At 49.8% G+C, this 14693-nt stretch overlaps 7 protein-coding genes across 7 annotated transcripts; 6 read left to right on the forward strand and 1 right to left on the reverse strand.

The window, feature by feature from the left end:
* Positions 1-168: 168 nt before the first annotated feature.
* Positions 169-1413, forward strand: FPRO_09856 (uncharacterized protein; the record flags this gene model as incomplete). Its single annotated transcript, XM_031233292.1, has 2 exons — positions 169-388; positions 581-1413. The coding sequence occupies 2 exons, from the start codon at positions 169-171 to the stop codon at positions 1411-1413; spliced, it is 1053 nt and encodes a 350-aa protein (XP_031083144.1).
* Positions 1414-3331: 1918 nt separating this feature from the next.
* FPRO_09857 (uncharacterized protein) lies at positions 3332-3826 on the forward strand (the record flags this gene model as incomplete). The annotated part of the gene is made up of 1 exon (XM_031233293.1): positions 3332-3826. The coding sequence occupies one exon, from the start codon at positions 3332-3334 to the stop codon at positions 3824-3826; it is 495 nt and encodes a 164-aa protein (XP_031083145.1).
* Positions 3827-4035: 209 nt separating this feature from the next.
* Positions 4036-4473, forward strand: FPRO_09858 (uncharacterized protein; the record flags this gene model as incomplete). The annotated part of the gene is made up of 1 exon (XM_031233295.1): positions 4036-4473. The coding sequence occupies one exon, from the start codon at positions 4036-4038 to the stop codon at positions 4471-4473; it is 438 nt and encodes a 145-aa protein (XP_031083146.1).
* Positions 4474-7090: 2617 nt separating this feature from the next.
* On the forward strand, positions 7091-8934 carry FPRO_09859 (uncharacterized protein; the record flags this gene model as incomplete). The annotated part of the gene is made up of 4 exons (XM_031233296.1): positions 7091-7936; positions 7987-8068; positions 8115-8792; positions 8888-8934. 4 exons carry the CDS (start codon positions 7091-7093, stop codon positions 8932-8934), a joined length of 1653 nt encoding a protein of 550 aa, XP_031083147.1.
* A 655-nt stretch (positions 8935-9589) lies between these two features.
* Positions 9590-9943, reverse strand: FPRO_09860 (uncharacterized protein; the record flags this gene model as incomplete). The annotated part of the gene is made up of 2 exons (XM_031233297.1): positions 9590-9687; positions 9745-9943. The coding sequence occupies 2 exons, from the start codon at positions 9941-9943 to the stop codon at positions 9590-9592; spliced, it is 297 nt and encodes a 98-aa protein (XP_031083148.1).
* Positions 9944-11276: 1333 nt separating this feature from the next.
* FPRO_09861 (uncharacterized protein) lies at positions 11277-12069 on the forward strand (the record flags this gene model as incomplete). Its single annotated transcript, XM_031233298.1, has 2 exons — positions 11277-11536; positions 11586-12069. The coding sequence occupies 2 exons, from the start codon at positions 11277-11279 to the stop codon at positions 12067-12069; spliced, it is 744 nt and encodes a 247-aa protein (XP_031083149.1).
* Positions 12070-13326: 1257 nt separating this feature from the next.
* FPRO_09862 (uncharacterized protein) lies at positions 13327-14622 on the forward strand (the record flags this gene model as incomplete). Its single annotated transcript, XM_031233299.1, has 2 exons — positions 13327-13496; positions 13554-14622. 2 exons carry the CDS (start codon positions 13327-13329, stop codon positions 14620-14622), a joined length of 1239 nt encoding a protein of 412 aa, XP_031083150.1.
* Between the last annotated feature and the right edge of the window lie 71 nt (positions 14623-14693).

Consider the following 14693-nt stretch of genomic DNA (forward strand, 5'->3'; position numbering starts at 1 on the left):
TATCAACTCGACTTTCGTATAAGTATTCATGATACCTCGAGTCCCTCAGCATGTCTTCATCCTCTTCACAACAGACATTCCTTTCATTCATTCATTCATTCATTCGTTTCTTTTTAATTCTCTTCACTCTTTTACATCGCATTCGTTCGATCTGGTCTATCGTTCAAAATGAAACTGCTTGCTGGTCTTGCTCTCGCCTCCATGGCTGTCGCTGCGCCCCTGGTGGATAAGCGCGCCCCTACTCCCTTGAATGTCGAGTTGAAGATGCAGGGGAACTCAAAGGTCAAGGCTGTTATCACCAATAATGGGAAGAGCAACTTGAAGCTCCTCAAGGTTGGAACATTCCTTGATACGGCTCCTGTTGAGAGGGCTCAGGTCTTTTCTGCTGGTAAGATTCCTGGATATGAGGCCTGAGTGAGATGTCGAGAGATCTGGATCTGTAGCCTGCTTGTTGTTGAGGGTTGTGTCTACCCATATCAAAGCTCGCCAGCATAGTAGGGAAACATTCTCTAACACATCCCCGATACTATTCTCGCTCAGTCACTACCCCCATAGCCACTCACTTACTAACCTCTAACAGAGAAGACGGCTGTTCCCTTTGACGGTGTTCGCATCGCTCTCGACACCACCCAGCTGGATGATACCGCCTTCCAGAGCATCCCCTCCGGAAACTCCTACGAAGTCGAGTTCGACATCGCCGAGTTCCACGATCTTTCCGCCGGCGGCAAGTTCAGCGTCCTCTCATCCGGCGCCCTCTCCTTCGCCCAGGAGAACTCCACCGAGTTGGTCGGCTCAGTCCCCTTCTACTCCAACCGTCTCGACGCCGAAGTCGACGGTCCCCAGGCCTTCTCCGTCCGCACCGCTTTCCACCAGAAGCGCGCTCAAGTCCAGAGTGACTGCTCTGGTAGTAAGCTCCAGGTTACTCAAGCTGCTCTGTCGAACTGTGCTAGACAGGCTTCAGCTGCTCAGGAGGCTGCTTCCAACGGCCCGGCTGCCAAGGTGGAGGAGTACTTTAAGAACTCTGATGCTGCGACTCGCTCGACTGTCGCTGATGTCTTTGCCAAGATCGCTGCTGAGTGTGGATCGACCAACGCCGGAGATACTCGATACTACTGTACCGATGTTTATGGCGCGTGCCAGAACGGTGTTCTTGCGTACACTGTTCCCGGCGGAAACTACATGGCCTATTGCGATCTCTACTTTGAGCGTCTTCCTGCCACCACTTCGACTTGCCATGCTCAGGATCAGGGCAACACCAACTTGCACGAGATGACCCATCTTAACCAGATCAAGGGAACCTCTGATTATGGTGGTTACGGATATAACTTCATCCAGAGCTTGACTGCTGAGCAGAACATCAACCACGCTGATACTTATGCCTTATTCGCCAACGCTGTTAGTCTAGGATGTTAGAGGGTCGATGGGACAAGTAGTACATAGGTGCAACGGAAGAGTTTGTCTGAGGGTCTGAAGGATTTTGGATCAGGTAGGGCACATGTCAAAGGACGGCGTTCTGAAGGCGGGTTTTGTACAGGCAATCCACTAAATTACGCGAGTTAAAGCTGAATGCAAATGCCTGTATGAGAAAGGGCCGTTTGATGATACTCGCTTGGGGGACTAAACACTATATGTCATAACATAAGTTTTAAGGCGACAAGAAACAGTCTGATACGATTATAGACTGTTTAAGTGTGCCACTTGACAAGTCACCACTGGGTGATCTGTGCTGAGAAAGAAGTAAAGCATGTCCTCTTTGACACCTGACACCAACTCGGCTGTGGTAGGAAACCTTGCTGAGAGACAAAGATTAAGTACTCAGACAGCCTAAAGACCAGCCATAGAAGTCTGCAAACGTCTGAGCGGGCCGGAAAGTGCCAGAGTCTCGAAGATACGTGGATTCAATTCATTAAGACATAGATAAAACACACAGCGAACAGGCAGTGACTATTGAGGCCAACTGCACTGAGACGATAGCACGCTCATTCCCCTGCACAGAGTATCACAACGGCTCCAGGAGCTTCCACAATCCATCATAGAAGCGCTTGACCTTCCAATGGCTGTACTCCTCAAGTGTGCTGCGATCCTTCTCAAGAAAGCCGAAACCGAACTGGAAAAACTCCGCGGTCATGGCTCCCTTCCAACTTGGACTTGTCACCAGTCGCTTTCTCTCAAGTTTCTGCTCTGCAACTCGGCGTGGCCCAGAATTTGTTTTTCAAGTGGCTTCCAGTCAGCAATCTCAGACAGCACTATCATCAAAGAGGTTTTCCTTGCTTGGGCGAGGTTCAGAAACAGGTACTATGGGGTTCAAGAGCTAGCGATCGCTTGGGTTGCAGTTCGAGCGTGCCGCGTTGCTGCAAAGTCCTTTGAAGTGTTCCATCATTATTGGCGTTTCGTGCGAACGCCAACCTCTCCTTTATCAGTTGTGTTGGTCCTGGTATCAATCGAAACTTAACGTCGCGGATCTGGAAGAGCCACTAGATAAGGATCGTGGTACAAGTCAGGGTTGAGAAGCACGACACATTGCCGAAGGCCCTCCGATATTAAGGGAAAGCCAAGCTTCTCTTCCTTTATCTCTCCATCCCCGCCTTCGTATTCATCGTCGTCGTTGACATCGCTATGGTCTCCTCTACCGAAGCTGACGAGATACGGTGGGCTCTTGGACTCTTGGATCAATCCAATCCGCAGGCATAGACTCTTTGGGTCTCTAGGGTCCTGGCATGCTCGGTTGCTATTTTCAGGATGTCAAATGATGTCTAAAGCGTAGTGGTTCTCCGAGAGGAGATAAAAAACCGCCTGATCAGTGTCCATCTTCGAAATGCTTGATTGATGAGAAGATGAAGCTGAAACGAGAAGCTCAGGCGGTCAAGATCTACGTAGATTATAGCCACAGAGAGGAATACGCAGCATACACTTGGAAAACAACTTTCCTGGGGAGGTAGGCAAACATACTTTGCTGCGCATCCTTCACTATCCCCATTCAACTTATGACCTATTAACAAACTCCCTTTATTCCATATCTTTCACCACCTCGCCTTCGATGATAACCTACTGGTATCCTTTGTTCCATCCTCCACCGTCCTTTACTCTGCCCTTTATCACCCACCCCCCAACTATCGCCAGCAACATCCTTTGTTCCATCCTTTATTATCCCCCCAGCTTACCGACTATTGATATCCCTTTTTCCATCCTTCACCATCCATCCCCCTTCACTCGTCGTCTACCGATACCTTTCATCCTCCCCCCTTCACCATTCCCTCAACCTAACGCCAGCAACATACCCTTCACTATTCTTCAATCCTTGCCAGCTATTTTAGCATCTATTAGCATTTCGATGGCTCCGCAAAAAAGCCCCAAGCGCAGACTCAACAATACGCCGACACTTCCCGTATCCGCTGAGGCCGCATCTGATGATGTGTGTCTTTTACTTAATAGCAATAACATCAACGAAAATGTCCACCCGGCTGACGATCCGCAAATCGAGGAGAGAGATACATATTTTGCATTAGTAAGGGGCAGAGAGATGTTGGTGCCACGAACTTACGATCCTGATACATATGATTTTGATGCACGGATGTCGTGGACGCCTGAGCCAGAACCCTATGATCCTGAAACCTATTCTGCTTGGGGTAGAAAGCACTTCGGCGTAGAGTGGTACCAATTGCGGAAGGTTATGCTCGAGGAAAGGAATCCTCATGATAACCGCGAACCAGTGTACATAGGGCGCCAGCAAGCTCTGAGGGTGATGGAGCATCAGGCTGAAGGGCGGTGTTTCAGACCATACTCTCACGGGGACGATCTCAAAGACGAAGGCTGGAAGCGTTTGTGAGGAGGGACACTCGCTCCATAGGCCCCCACTAAGGTAATGGGTGATTTTCAGCATGGAACTCAACCCGACAGATCGTGGGCCGGGCTCGAATGTCCAACAATGAGCTATGCCTTCCGCGCAGTCCTTCCCCACCCTCAGCACCTCGGACACCTCGGACACCTCGCGAACCGTGGCCTATCCCGGCAGACCCATGAAAACGAATAGAATACATGCGAAGGCGCTGGGACTGGACTGAGGAGATGTATCACTTCGATAGGTTCTTCCTTAGGGAGGAAATCATAGACGGGGATAGGTCGCGACGTGAAAACGAGCTAGGCAACAGGCAAGCCCGCGAGAAACGCGAGCTTATGGAAAGCTTTCGCTACTTGGATTCTGATCGGTTCTATATAGAAAAAGAAAACATCCGGGACCCTATCAACCTCCCCAAGAAGGGCTGGACGCGGGAAGAGATCGTTGCTGTGTATGAAGCAGATTGCTTTTACGGATCGCAGCCTCCCGAAATGTCACCGAATGTTAGGGATGGGCTTGGATGGACTTTGAGTGTATGGGATCTCTGGCGGAAAGATACCTACGGTCGCATCTCCCGCCGTCGCCGGCAGGAGGCTCTGCTGTCTGATGCTAAGGGCGATGCTGCATCATGTGCATAAGAGTTGGAAAGAATTAAGGGCGAAGAACAGAGAGACCGTGAGGCTCTAGAAAGGGCAACAGAATTGGCAGAAAAGGCGGATAAAAGCGACACAGAACGGTCACCTCAAGATCAGGAGGAATTGGATCGTAGGTTCAACCTGTTGACTTATACTTGGTTCGGCCACAACTACCTTACTCACAAGTACGGTTTCGAACCGAGAGTCAAAGAGTCAAAATTACGGCCGCGATTGTTTGTACAGAACGTTAGCTTAGATGAAAACACCAAAGTGCTTTTGGTACTTCGTTCCTCCCCCAGAACGTGATAGCATGACAATGCTTAGATCCTATGTTCTCCAATCGTCAAGCATCACACGTCGGTCACCGGGTCCCGTGAGGTACCAGTACATATTGATTGTGGTGCAGAGCCATAGCCACCAGAGAAGCAGGGTGAAGGACCCTCCCACCGGCCGTGAAATCTTTAGCTATTTGCCGCTTCTCATTGTTGGACATGGAGCCATCGATGTTCGCAGCTTCATGAATTGCTGAGATGTCGTCAGATATCCCCTGCCAGTCTGTTACAGAGCGCACTCGCAGTTTGAGCGTAGACATTGTGATGAAGTAGTGATCGAGGTAGGAGGAAATATATAGGAACTCAAGCGGTGTGATACCCATGATTCTGGAGTTGTGTTGGAAACTTAAGTGAGTGAAGCGTCGTCAAACTTGGTGGACGTCTTTGCTTGATTTGTCACGTGAGCGTACTTGCAAAATGCTTCGGCAGGTTGTCAGGTACCTACCTTAGTCTGGCGGTCCCATCTCATTCAACTACCGCGGAAGCCTAGATCACAACTGATCTCATGGAAGTCTAGAAGGCTGATCAGGTACCAAGCAGTAATTGCCCAATGTAATCGGATCCTGCCGAGTCTCGGTGATCTTCTGGAGATCTCGAGTTTCAATGCCCAACACCTTTGGTTGGAGTTGGGAAGTCATGATTGGCTCGGAGATTGCGTTGCTCGTGTGGGTCGAGCCAGGGTTTGTGTCTTGGTTTCTCGACGTCATCGTACAGGAGAATCTCCCCGCGACTTCAGGTCCTTGGTTGCACGACAGCTTCAGTCCAGGATAAGTCTTGAGGGGACTACCCTCAGGGAGAAAAATTAAACGACCCCAAATGCACCAAAATTCGCTGGCGTTCCATCCATCGAGGGGTCGTTTTTTATTCCCCCCCCTAGACTACCCAGGCTGACACGTCCCCTCAACAAGTTTGTTATTTCCCAAAGGACCATTCGGTAAGAATTTGCTATTCTGATGGGCAAGTTGCACAGACCCCGATGCTGCAGTTACCCATTGGAAATTCCATCTGCTGGTGAGCGTGAGCTATTCAGGTTCTGGGCCAAGAAACCCAAATGTAACGCAGCAGAGCCTGAGCGGCGAGCTTTGGGCCACCATGAATGATCAAAGAAAATACGGCTTGTGCCGTTGGTCTCGGTAAAGACGAGAATGAGAACGAGAGTCCGCCCTTTGAGGCTCTCCACCCTCCATCGTTTAAGTTCCCCTTCAGGGGAAGACCCTGCAGGCTTGAGAAACTTTGGTCCCTGTAGGCTTCTTGTTCGTCTATGTTAACGTCAAGATGGAGAAGGGTATGTTAACCTGATCAAGATGCCATTTTTAGAAGTGCACCCTCGGATCGGCCCATGTTGGATGATCATCTGCCTTGGTAGCAATATACCAAGACTTGACATTCGTAAACATTTACATTCCCCTGCATTATGTGGAAAATCACATATGGTTCTACAGATTTGGTCAGTTATCGAGAATTATCTGACTGTTAACAATTTTTCCCACAGCCTCAACTAATCCCAGTCCCTGCATTTCATGTGCCATAATCCGGCTTTTGGCTATGCCGGCCCACTTGGTTTGTGCTTGGGCGTCGAGACCACTATCGAAGCGAATGGGCGTCAAGTTACAGTGGTGGTTCTTTGTGTGAGCTTGTGTTTGTGTACATTTACGCACGTAACGTTTCCCTCCGATCTTGTGTATTGGTTCTCCGAGGTCTTCAAGGACCCTTGATGGTTCTCTGATGTATATCAGGTGTTGTGCTGTCTCACTGCTCAACTCGGTCTCATCACAAGTCGTCATCAGCTGGACAGTACATGTAAAGGTTCAGGGCTCCCCCTCATGCAATTGTACCGCTCAGTCCCCTGTAACTGTCGCTAGACAGAGTCACAAGCCACTGAGAGTAGAGGGATCCACTTGGACAGTTCGGCCCTGGAATGTCTCGACAAGCGGGGTCTTGGATCAGTCTGTCAACGTCATCGGCCTCTTCTCACCCTCCATCATGCATCCTCTCCATCTTGGTCGTCCAATCCCAGCTGAATACTCCTACCACTAATCCTTGGTCTTCTTCCCTCCCTCTCGACTCATCAAGTATCCCGCCCACCCTCCACCCTCCAATACATCATCTCTTTCTCTTTCTCTCCTCCATCCTTCTTCCATCATCGTTTTTGCACCTTTAACTTGCACTTGATATCCTTTCGCTAAAAGGCGATCAGCTATACCACTAACACCAGAGGACTAGCCTCTATACGTTCCGGTCTGCTTAGGCAGCCACAATCACACAACACTACACTACACACAGTTATAATGGCCGAGCGCTGGGACCGCGATCGCTTTGAGCGAATGCGCGGCGAACAAAACAGAGATCGCTTCGATGACGATCGCTCTTACACACGCAGCACACGAGGCCGCGACCACTCAGATGAGCGATATGACCGCCGACCTGGCCGCGGTTACTACGAAGAAGAAGACATCCGTGACCGTCGCTACTACGGCGATGATTCTCGCTACCAGCCTCAGCGAGAAAGAGAGCGAGATATGCCACCTCCCTGGGCTCGTCGTGCAGATGTTCTAGAGAGAGAGCGAGAGCGAGACTTGCCTCGCCGCGAATCTCCACCTCGCCGACCGGGTTTCCTCCGCCGACAATCATCTCTTGACACCTTTGACCGCCGACCACGCTTCTTCCAGGACCGTGAGGAATATCCCCCTCCTGCTCGCCGTGAGGATATCCGTCCTCGAGATCACCGAGATCCTCGAGATGACTACCGTGCGCCTCCTTACACACCTATCCCCCTTCCCAAGAGCCGAGGACTACCCCCACCTCGCAGATACGGCGATGAGTTCTATGATGATATCAAGATTGCCGAGCCCGACTATTATGGCGACGATGATTTCAGATCCATGCCTGAGCGTGTTCGTGAGCGAGAATACACTCGATCTCGCAACCGTCGTGGACGTAGCCGAGAATCTCGGTCAACTCGAACCCGCTCCGTTCGAAGTAGCTCGTATTCTTCTTCTTCAAGCCGCTCCTCCAGCAGCAGTGGTGGCACTACAGTGAAGAGCGAGTATCCTAAGAAGGGCAAGACTCGCATTCCTGCTAAGCTTGTTTCTAAGCGAGCTCTCATTGATCTTGGATACCCATTCTTTGAAGAGGTTTGTGTCCAATCTGAGAATTGTGAATCATAGTCTCTAACAAGGTTTAGGGCACCACAATCATTGTGCAAAAGGCTCTCGGTCAAGATAACATCGACGAGCTTCTCAAAGTCAGTGAGGATTACAAGAAGGGTAAGTTGGCAATCTGCAAAGTTGATGCGCTACTAACACTCCGTAGTTGAAGCTGAAATTGCCGCCTCTCGAGAACCAAAGGCACCTACTGCTGCTTTGCCTGCACCTCCACCCAAGGAAAAGGTCAGAGAGCCAACTCCGGAACCACCGCCAGCCAAGACTCCCCCGCCTCCCGCCCCCCCAGTTCAAGCTCCTCCTGCCCAGGCACCTCCCGCTGCGGTTCCAGTCGCAACTCCAGGTCCTCCTCCACCCGTTCAAATGATGCCTCCTCCTCAACAAACCCCAATGCCACCTCCGCCTGTCCAGATGATGCCTCCCCCTATGGCTCAGCCTGGACCACCTCCAGGTTTCTACCAACCTGGCCCTCCTCCCCCGCCACAAGGACCCTTCGAATACGCTGAGGAGACTGTCATCCGCGATGTTTCGCCATCACGATTCACCACAACCACCACATCCTCCAGCTGGGACTCATACCACCATCACCACCACCCCGCCGAGGAACTCGTCGTACGAACTCGCTCTCGATCCCGAAGTGGTCGCGAGATCCGAAAGGAGATCAAAGCTCTGGAGCGTGAGCTGGCTCACCGTCCTCGAGGTCGTTCCACCAGCGGCGAAATCGTCCGCGCCGAGCGCTTGCCTGACGGACAGCTTGTTATTCGAGAAGAGAGATTGGAGAAGGTGGTTGAACACCGCAAACCTCCTCGTATTGAGAAGGACAAGAAAGGTAGGATGTCCATTAGCGTACCTAAGTACCGTTAAAGGTGCGCCTTTTATGTTACTCGCATCTTTTGAGAACGTGTGGCTGACTTGGCTGCACAGGACCTCCTCCTAAGCTCATGCGGGCCATGTTTGCTACTCTGACTTGAACGGCATGTCATTGATTACAAGGCGGATGAATTGAACGAAAACGATACGGCTTTGATGGCTTATGAGGGCAACCGAATATTTTCACAGGATATATCGCAAGACTGGGATACATATGAAATGAGGTGTATATTCTGGGATATTTATGTTTCAAGGATCTAGACAAGTTTGGGACTGGAGTATTTATTGGAAAACCTATAACATTAACGAATTATGACTTTTATTTTAATTATATACTCCATTGGTTATATTATCAGGTGTTTTTCATTGCAAAAAGCTGTGTTTGTGAAGTGATTCATAGACTCTCTTTCGTCTTCCACAAACCCCAACGTCTCTTTAGCATCGAAGGCAGTAAACGGGCTTAGGACGGCAACTGGATAAGGTGATCTAGATTAGCACAAGGGCTACTGCATGATCTGCAGAGCCAGCAAGGAACGGTTGAGCTGCAGTTTAAAAATGCGAGCACAAGACCAGCCACAGAAAGTCACAAGACTTTGAGGGGCATTCCATTAAATTTTGACCCATTAAACTACGACTCAATAGCGAAAGACAGTTTCCATTGTATCCCAACACCAACCAGATCCTTAGCACCATGCATCGGGGTATCGTGTATATCCATCGCCAAGCAAACCTCCCAAGAGCGTGTCATCAAACCATTTACTGAGTCTTCTTGTTCGCAACAGCGCGTCCCTGCGCAGTGTACCTCACGTACGCGAAAGCACCAAGGGCGCCGATAGCGAGGATAGCAGCGTTGCCTATATTATTGTCAGCACGCGAAAAATGACCTGAATACGGAGGAGGAGGGAACTCACTGGCTACAAACTTGCCCACGCCACCGGTGACCTCAACAAGGCCGGAGACGACATCGCCAATGAGGTTGAAGAAACCCTGGACGAAACCGAGGATTGCGGTGAAAATGGAGTGTATGACGGAATAGAGTGTGTTGAAGACGGAGGCGAGAAGCTCGTAGATTGAGCTGAAGAGGTCGCTGATAGCACTTGTGATGGCCATTTTGTGTGTTGATCGCGTTGTTATTGTTAAAGTGTAGGTATCAAGGTGAAGTGTTTCGTTGAGAAAAGGCTCTTTGAGAAAGAGAGCTCTTGGCTGCCTTTTTAACACTTTACCTCGTTTACTTTCTTGTTCCTGGATTTAAGAGTAAGTCGTGACGTCGTCATGCTCTCGATTTCGCGATGTGCATGTGACGTCACCCAGCCACGAGACGAGGTTAAAGTGTGCTTTGTGAAACATTGCGTCTTGATGAGGTAAGAAGTGTTTTGCATCAGGTCAGCCTTGTGGAAAACAGGGTAATGTGAGCTAATGGCCGTTGAGGACGTGTCACTCTTAATTGATCTGATGCTTGGCTCTTTTGGTGGGTGCTTCTTCGGGAATAGGGAGACGTCAGAGAGTGCTTATTTTGGGAGATCGTCGATCTATCTGGGCTTGGGGGTTGTAGGTTGGGATGGGGATGGGAAGGTTAGCGGACGAATTGAGAACGTTCTAGATTGATGGACTTGGTTGTCTTCTACCAGAAGTACCTAGGGCTTATCGCTGTTTGGTACAGGACATAATGAATGGCGTACCCGTTCATCTGCTGTATTGTACGAAGTACGGAGTACTCCCTGATCAATTAAACTTAAACCTCCGATGGTCAATGCCGCATTTGTGGGACCCTGCCGAACCCGTGTGGATCCAGCACCGAAGACACAAATTGGGTGAGAGACGGCCTCGGTGCCGATATTATGTACATTCACTATTGACCTCTCACCAGGCACTAAAGAACCCCCGTATGAAGCTCATCACACAAAACTCATTGATAGCAAACATGTAATTCTAATGAGACCCTTGCTGACTAGCCACATCACCTCATCTCGCTCCTCACAGACCAGTGTTTGAGATTCATCACAAGCTGCAGACCGAGTCTCATCTTGTCTTATACCAAGCTTCCCGGCGATTACCACAATTGACATCCAACTGCCGATTTGCCGGGTCCGTGTGGGTACTCATCCCATTCCACCTGGTTGAGCATGGGTTATCAGATCCATAAGGTTTTATCGATGTAACCAAAATGATCCTGCAGGATCTGAAATGCCACTTTCATTTCAGATATATACCCATGAAGTGACTCAAAATCTGCAAGCGAGTTCATACATCAAGGGTTTGACGTGACAGCTGCCGGCATGGCTTGGCTGTGCGCTCGGTACCGAGCCCAAACCCGAAGCCTTGTATTTGACAATTGCCTTCTTTTAATAGTTGGCCTTCCCACACAGGTTCAAGTCACTGACTTGAGACCGCGCCGTACGGCTCTTTCATCAGAATATCTAGGAACGTTCGTTGGTCTGGAAGGATGTCGGAGCCAAGGTATCACGAAGGCCTCGAGGTTTACTCAGACAGCGCAGCTCATGCACCAGAGCTCAGTCCTCATGGTGTCTATAGCCAAGGCTCGAAGGATCCAATATCGGGTTATGTTCAGGTCGTCGAGGCGCGAAAGGGTCCTTTTGGTTTAAGCATGTTGAGCCTGTGTGCGATTGTTGCTATCGTCACTGCAGTGATTGTCGGGGCTGGTGTTGGAGGAGGTCTTGGATCAGCTCTAGCCAACTGTAAAAAGTACGAGATCCAGACTTACTAACAAATGCACAAATGCTAACAACCACAGTTCACAAGTGTCTGAGACCCCAGCTGCATCTGCGATACAAACCTCCGCCTGTCCAACCCTCACGACAAGCGCAAGCGACACCACCGAAACGACCGAGTCAAAGTTCTACGAGCCCAAACCAGCAGACCAAGTAACGAACCTCACACTCCCCGACGCATGCTCCCAACCAAATGGCAAAGACGACTACACCACCAACACCGGCTACGTATTCACATACACCTGCGGGTTCGACTATCCAGGGAACGATATAGTGCCTATACTGGCTTACACAGCATTCGACTGTATGCACGCCTGCGCAATGTACACAGAGATCAACAGCGGGAAGGAAAATGTGACGCAGTGTGATAGTATCGTATTTAATAGAGAGATGGCGAATAATTATGAGGTGAAGGGGGGCAATTGTTGGTTGAAGACTGGGACGAGGGATCTTTTTCCGCCGGCGGATTTGATGCCGACGTTTTTGTATGCGAAGAGGAATTCATGAGGTTGATGTGATGGGGGAGTGTGATGATAGATGACTAATTGATCATACTACTTTATTGCTCGTCTTTTTGTTCTCTTTTGGGTGTTGTCTTTGTGATTGAGGCTGCGGGTTGGACTCGTGAGAGTGTCAGCGTGGCTGAGTTGAAAAGTTATGGCTGGACGGTCTTGGCAGTGAGGCCATCGCTGCGATGAGATTAGGCTCAAATGGGACTGGGAGAACAGCAACGACATGAGGCTCTAGTCTCTCTTGAATCATAATTTTGAGGAATTGTGACTTGAAGTCAATGTCATTTGCCATTAATGAACATCCGAATCGTGAGCTTGTTGTTTCAATAAGTTCATCTTCAATTATACGAGAATCTCCTAATCAATCACGGTGCTGACACATTCGGATAAAGTGCTTAGAAGACAACAGCTGCTCAGCCCCAGGAGCATTGCTCGTTTACATTCTCCAAACCACGTGCCAAGACAAGCTGTTCAAGGCATTTCGCACGGTCATTACCCGTTCGAGACGGCACTGAGATGCCGATTCACAATACAATCCGCTATTGCGGCTGGGCCAGTGACAGAGTCGTACGTAACACTCCTGCGCCAGCATCACATCGCATCGTATCCTCTAGGCGGTTACGAATATTGTGGACCACCCAAAACTACTGTGAAAGGTGCTATAAATGGGATTTTTAGAGTTTGGCTCTTCAACGTCGGCGGTTAACAATCACTCTCCAGCAGCTCAGCGATACCGAATTCACTCTCTGATTTAATTAAATGTCAAAAGAATTTTCAAAATTACGCCTGACCACAGCGTGAGATACAGACCAGAAAGCCTGGCAAATTACAAAAGATGCAGAGCTCATGTATGCCAAGCCAATAGCGAAGCCCTCTAAAACGCCCGGAGAGGCAGTGCCGGGACCCCTGCAGCGCGGGTGCTCGCCCATTGGCCTTGGGTGCTTAGATGCAGGTTGCTGATCCAATTGCTTCAGCCCTGAAAACTCTCGACTGTGATGAGGAAGCTAAAGAGGTGATGCAGCTGGGGGAGCTAAATATGAGGGGACGGGCGCTCAAGTTTGTGTTTCTGATTTCTGGTCTTTATATCTTGGCTCTTTTTATTTTTATTTGTGGTGTTGTGACACTTATCGACACTGCTGTCTCCGAGTTTTGGCGGGGATATACGAATCTTTGTGTAACTTATACACATCCTGACATCCTTGGAGTGAACATTCTTCGGATACTTTTCACATTAACAACTTACACTGCGACAATGTACGAGCTTGAGAAATATTGGATCGCCCACGGGGCCATGGTCTTTCTTGGAGCATGGATCCCCTCTGTCGTTCTATTCTTCTGCAGTTTCTGCCTCGTCCGTCGCAAGAGGGATCCCGCGAGAACTGCATTCACATATCTCAAGTTGGCTCTCTTAGTATACGCAGGGTATGCTCCCATCCTCTACTACTTGTTTGATGAAGTATAGTAACTGACACATCTAAGCTATGCCTTCTTCGACTTCGCTTCATACGTCGTCTCAGTCGTGCATACGCGATTATGGAACAGCGGAAGAATCGACAGTGACTTCGACTCCCACTACTCCAAGACTCTACAAGTCACCGTACAGGTCCTCGCTACTCTTGCGCTCATTTACGATATGGTCACCGACATCCTCGTCATGATAATCCTCCTGCGTCTCGGCACCGGTATCATCATGGTCCAGACAGGCCAACCCGATCCAAAGGGCAAGATCTTGCGCTTCTTCTCGTACATCGCAGCAACGATCCTCTTCGCGCTTTCCTTGGCTGCTTTCGGTCTTCGAATTCGTTATGTGTATGAAGTATTCTTCAACGATGTTAGTGTTGGTGCGGATAGCTACACCAAGTCTCGACAGATCAGCTTCTCTTTCAGTGTTTTGGTCTTTGTCATTTCTCTCGCCATCGCTGCGCGGGCAATCATGATCAAGGTGCAGTCCAAGGGTGAGAATGCGCTCACCTGGTGCTCAAACATGTTCATCGCCGCATCTGTTGTTTGGCTTCTGCGCACAACGTTCAACATGGCGTCGACAGCTGCTTGGACCGATCTGAGCAGTGCATACGGCGACCGTGAGTACAAGTACGCTTACTACATCCTCGAAGTCGTCTTTGGAATCTGGCCGCAGTTCGTTGTTCTCTGCTTGGTGTTCGTTATCGGTCGTGCAAGGAACAACGGCATTTGGTCGAAGCAGGAGCATGAGCCTGTGAAGGGTGTTGAGGCTGGAGAGCGCACGCCTTGGGGTTATGGACAAATCCCCCCTCAGGCGCAGAATGCTGTACCTATGCCCGAGCAGCAGCACTACCCTCAGCCGGAACAGCAGCATCTGGCTCAGGGGTATGGTCCTCAGCAGCAAATGCCCCAGGAGCAAAACGGTTACTATGCGCCCCAACAACCTCAGTACGCGGCGTATGATGCTATTTCTCCTGTGTCTCAGCCCAGATCACCACCTCCTCATGAGGAGACAGTGGGATTGAACCACCAGGCTGATGGTACTCCTCCCCAGGTACCAGCTCAGCCTTACCCTGAGAAGCATTAGGCGTGCTGGGACAGATAATGAATCGTTTTATGACACAAACGGGCGTGAATGAATTTGGACAACTTCTACAG

This window comes from Fusarium proliferatum, assembly GCF_900067095.1.
Source record: "Fusarium proliferatum ET1 genome assembly, contig: FPRO_scaffold006, whole genome shotgun sequence".
Taxonomy (NCBI): Eukaryota; Fungi; Ascomycota; class Sordariomycetes; order Hypocreales; family Nectriaceae; genus Fusarium; species Fusarium proliferatum.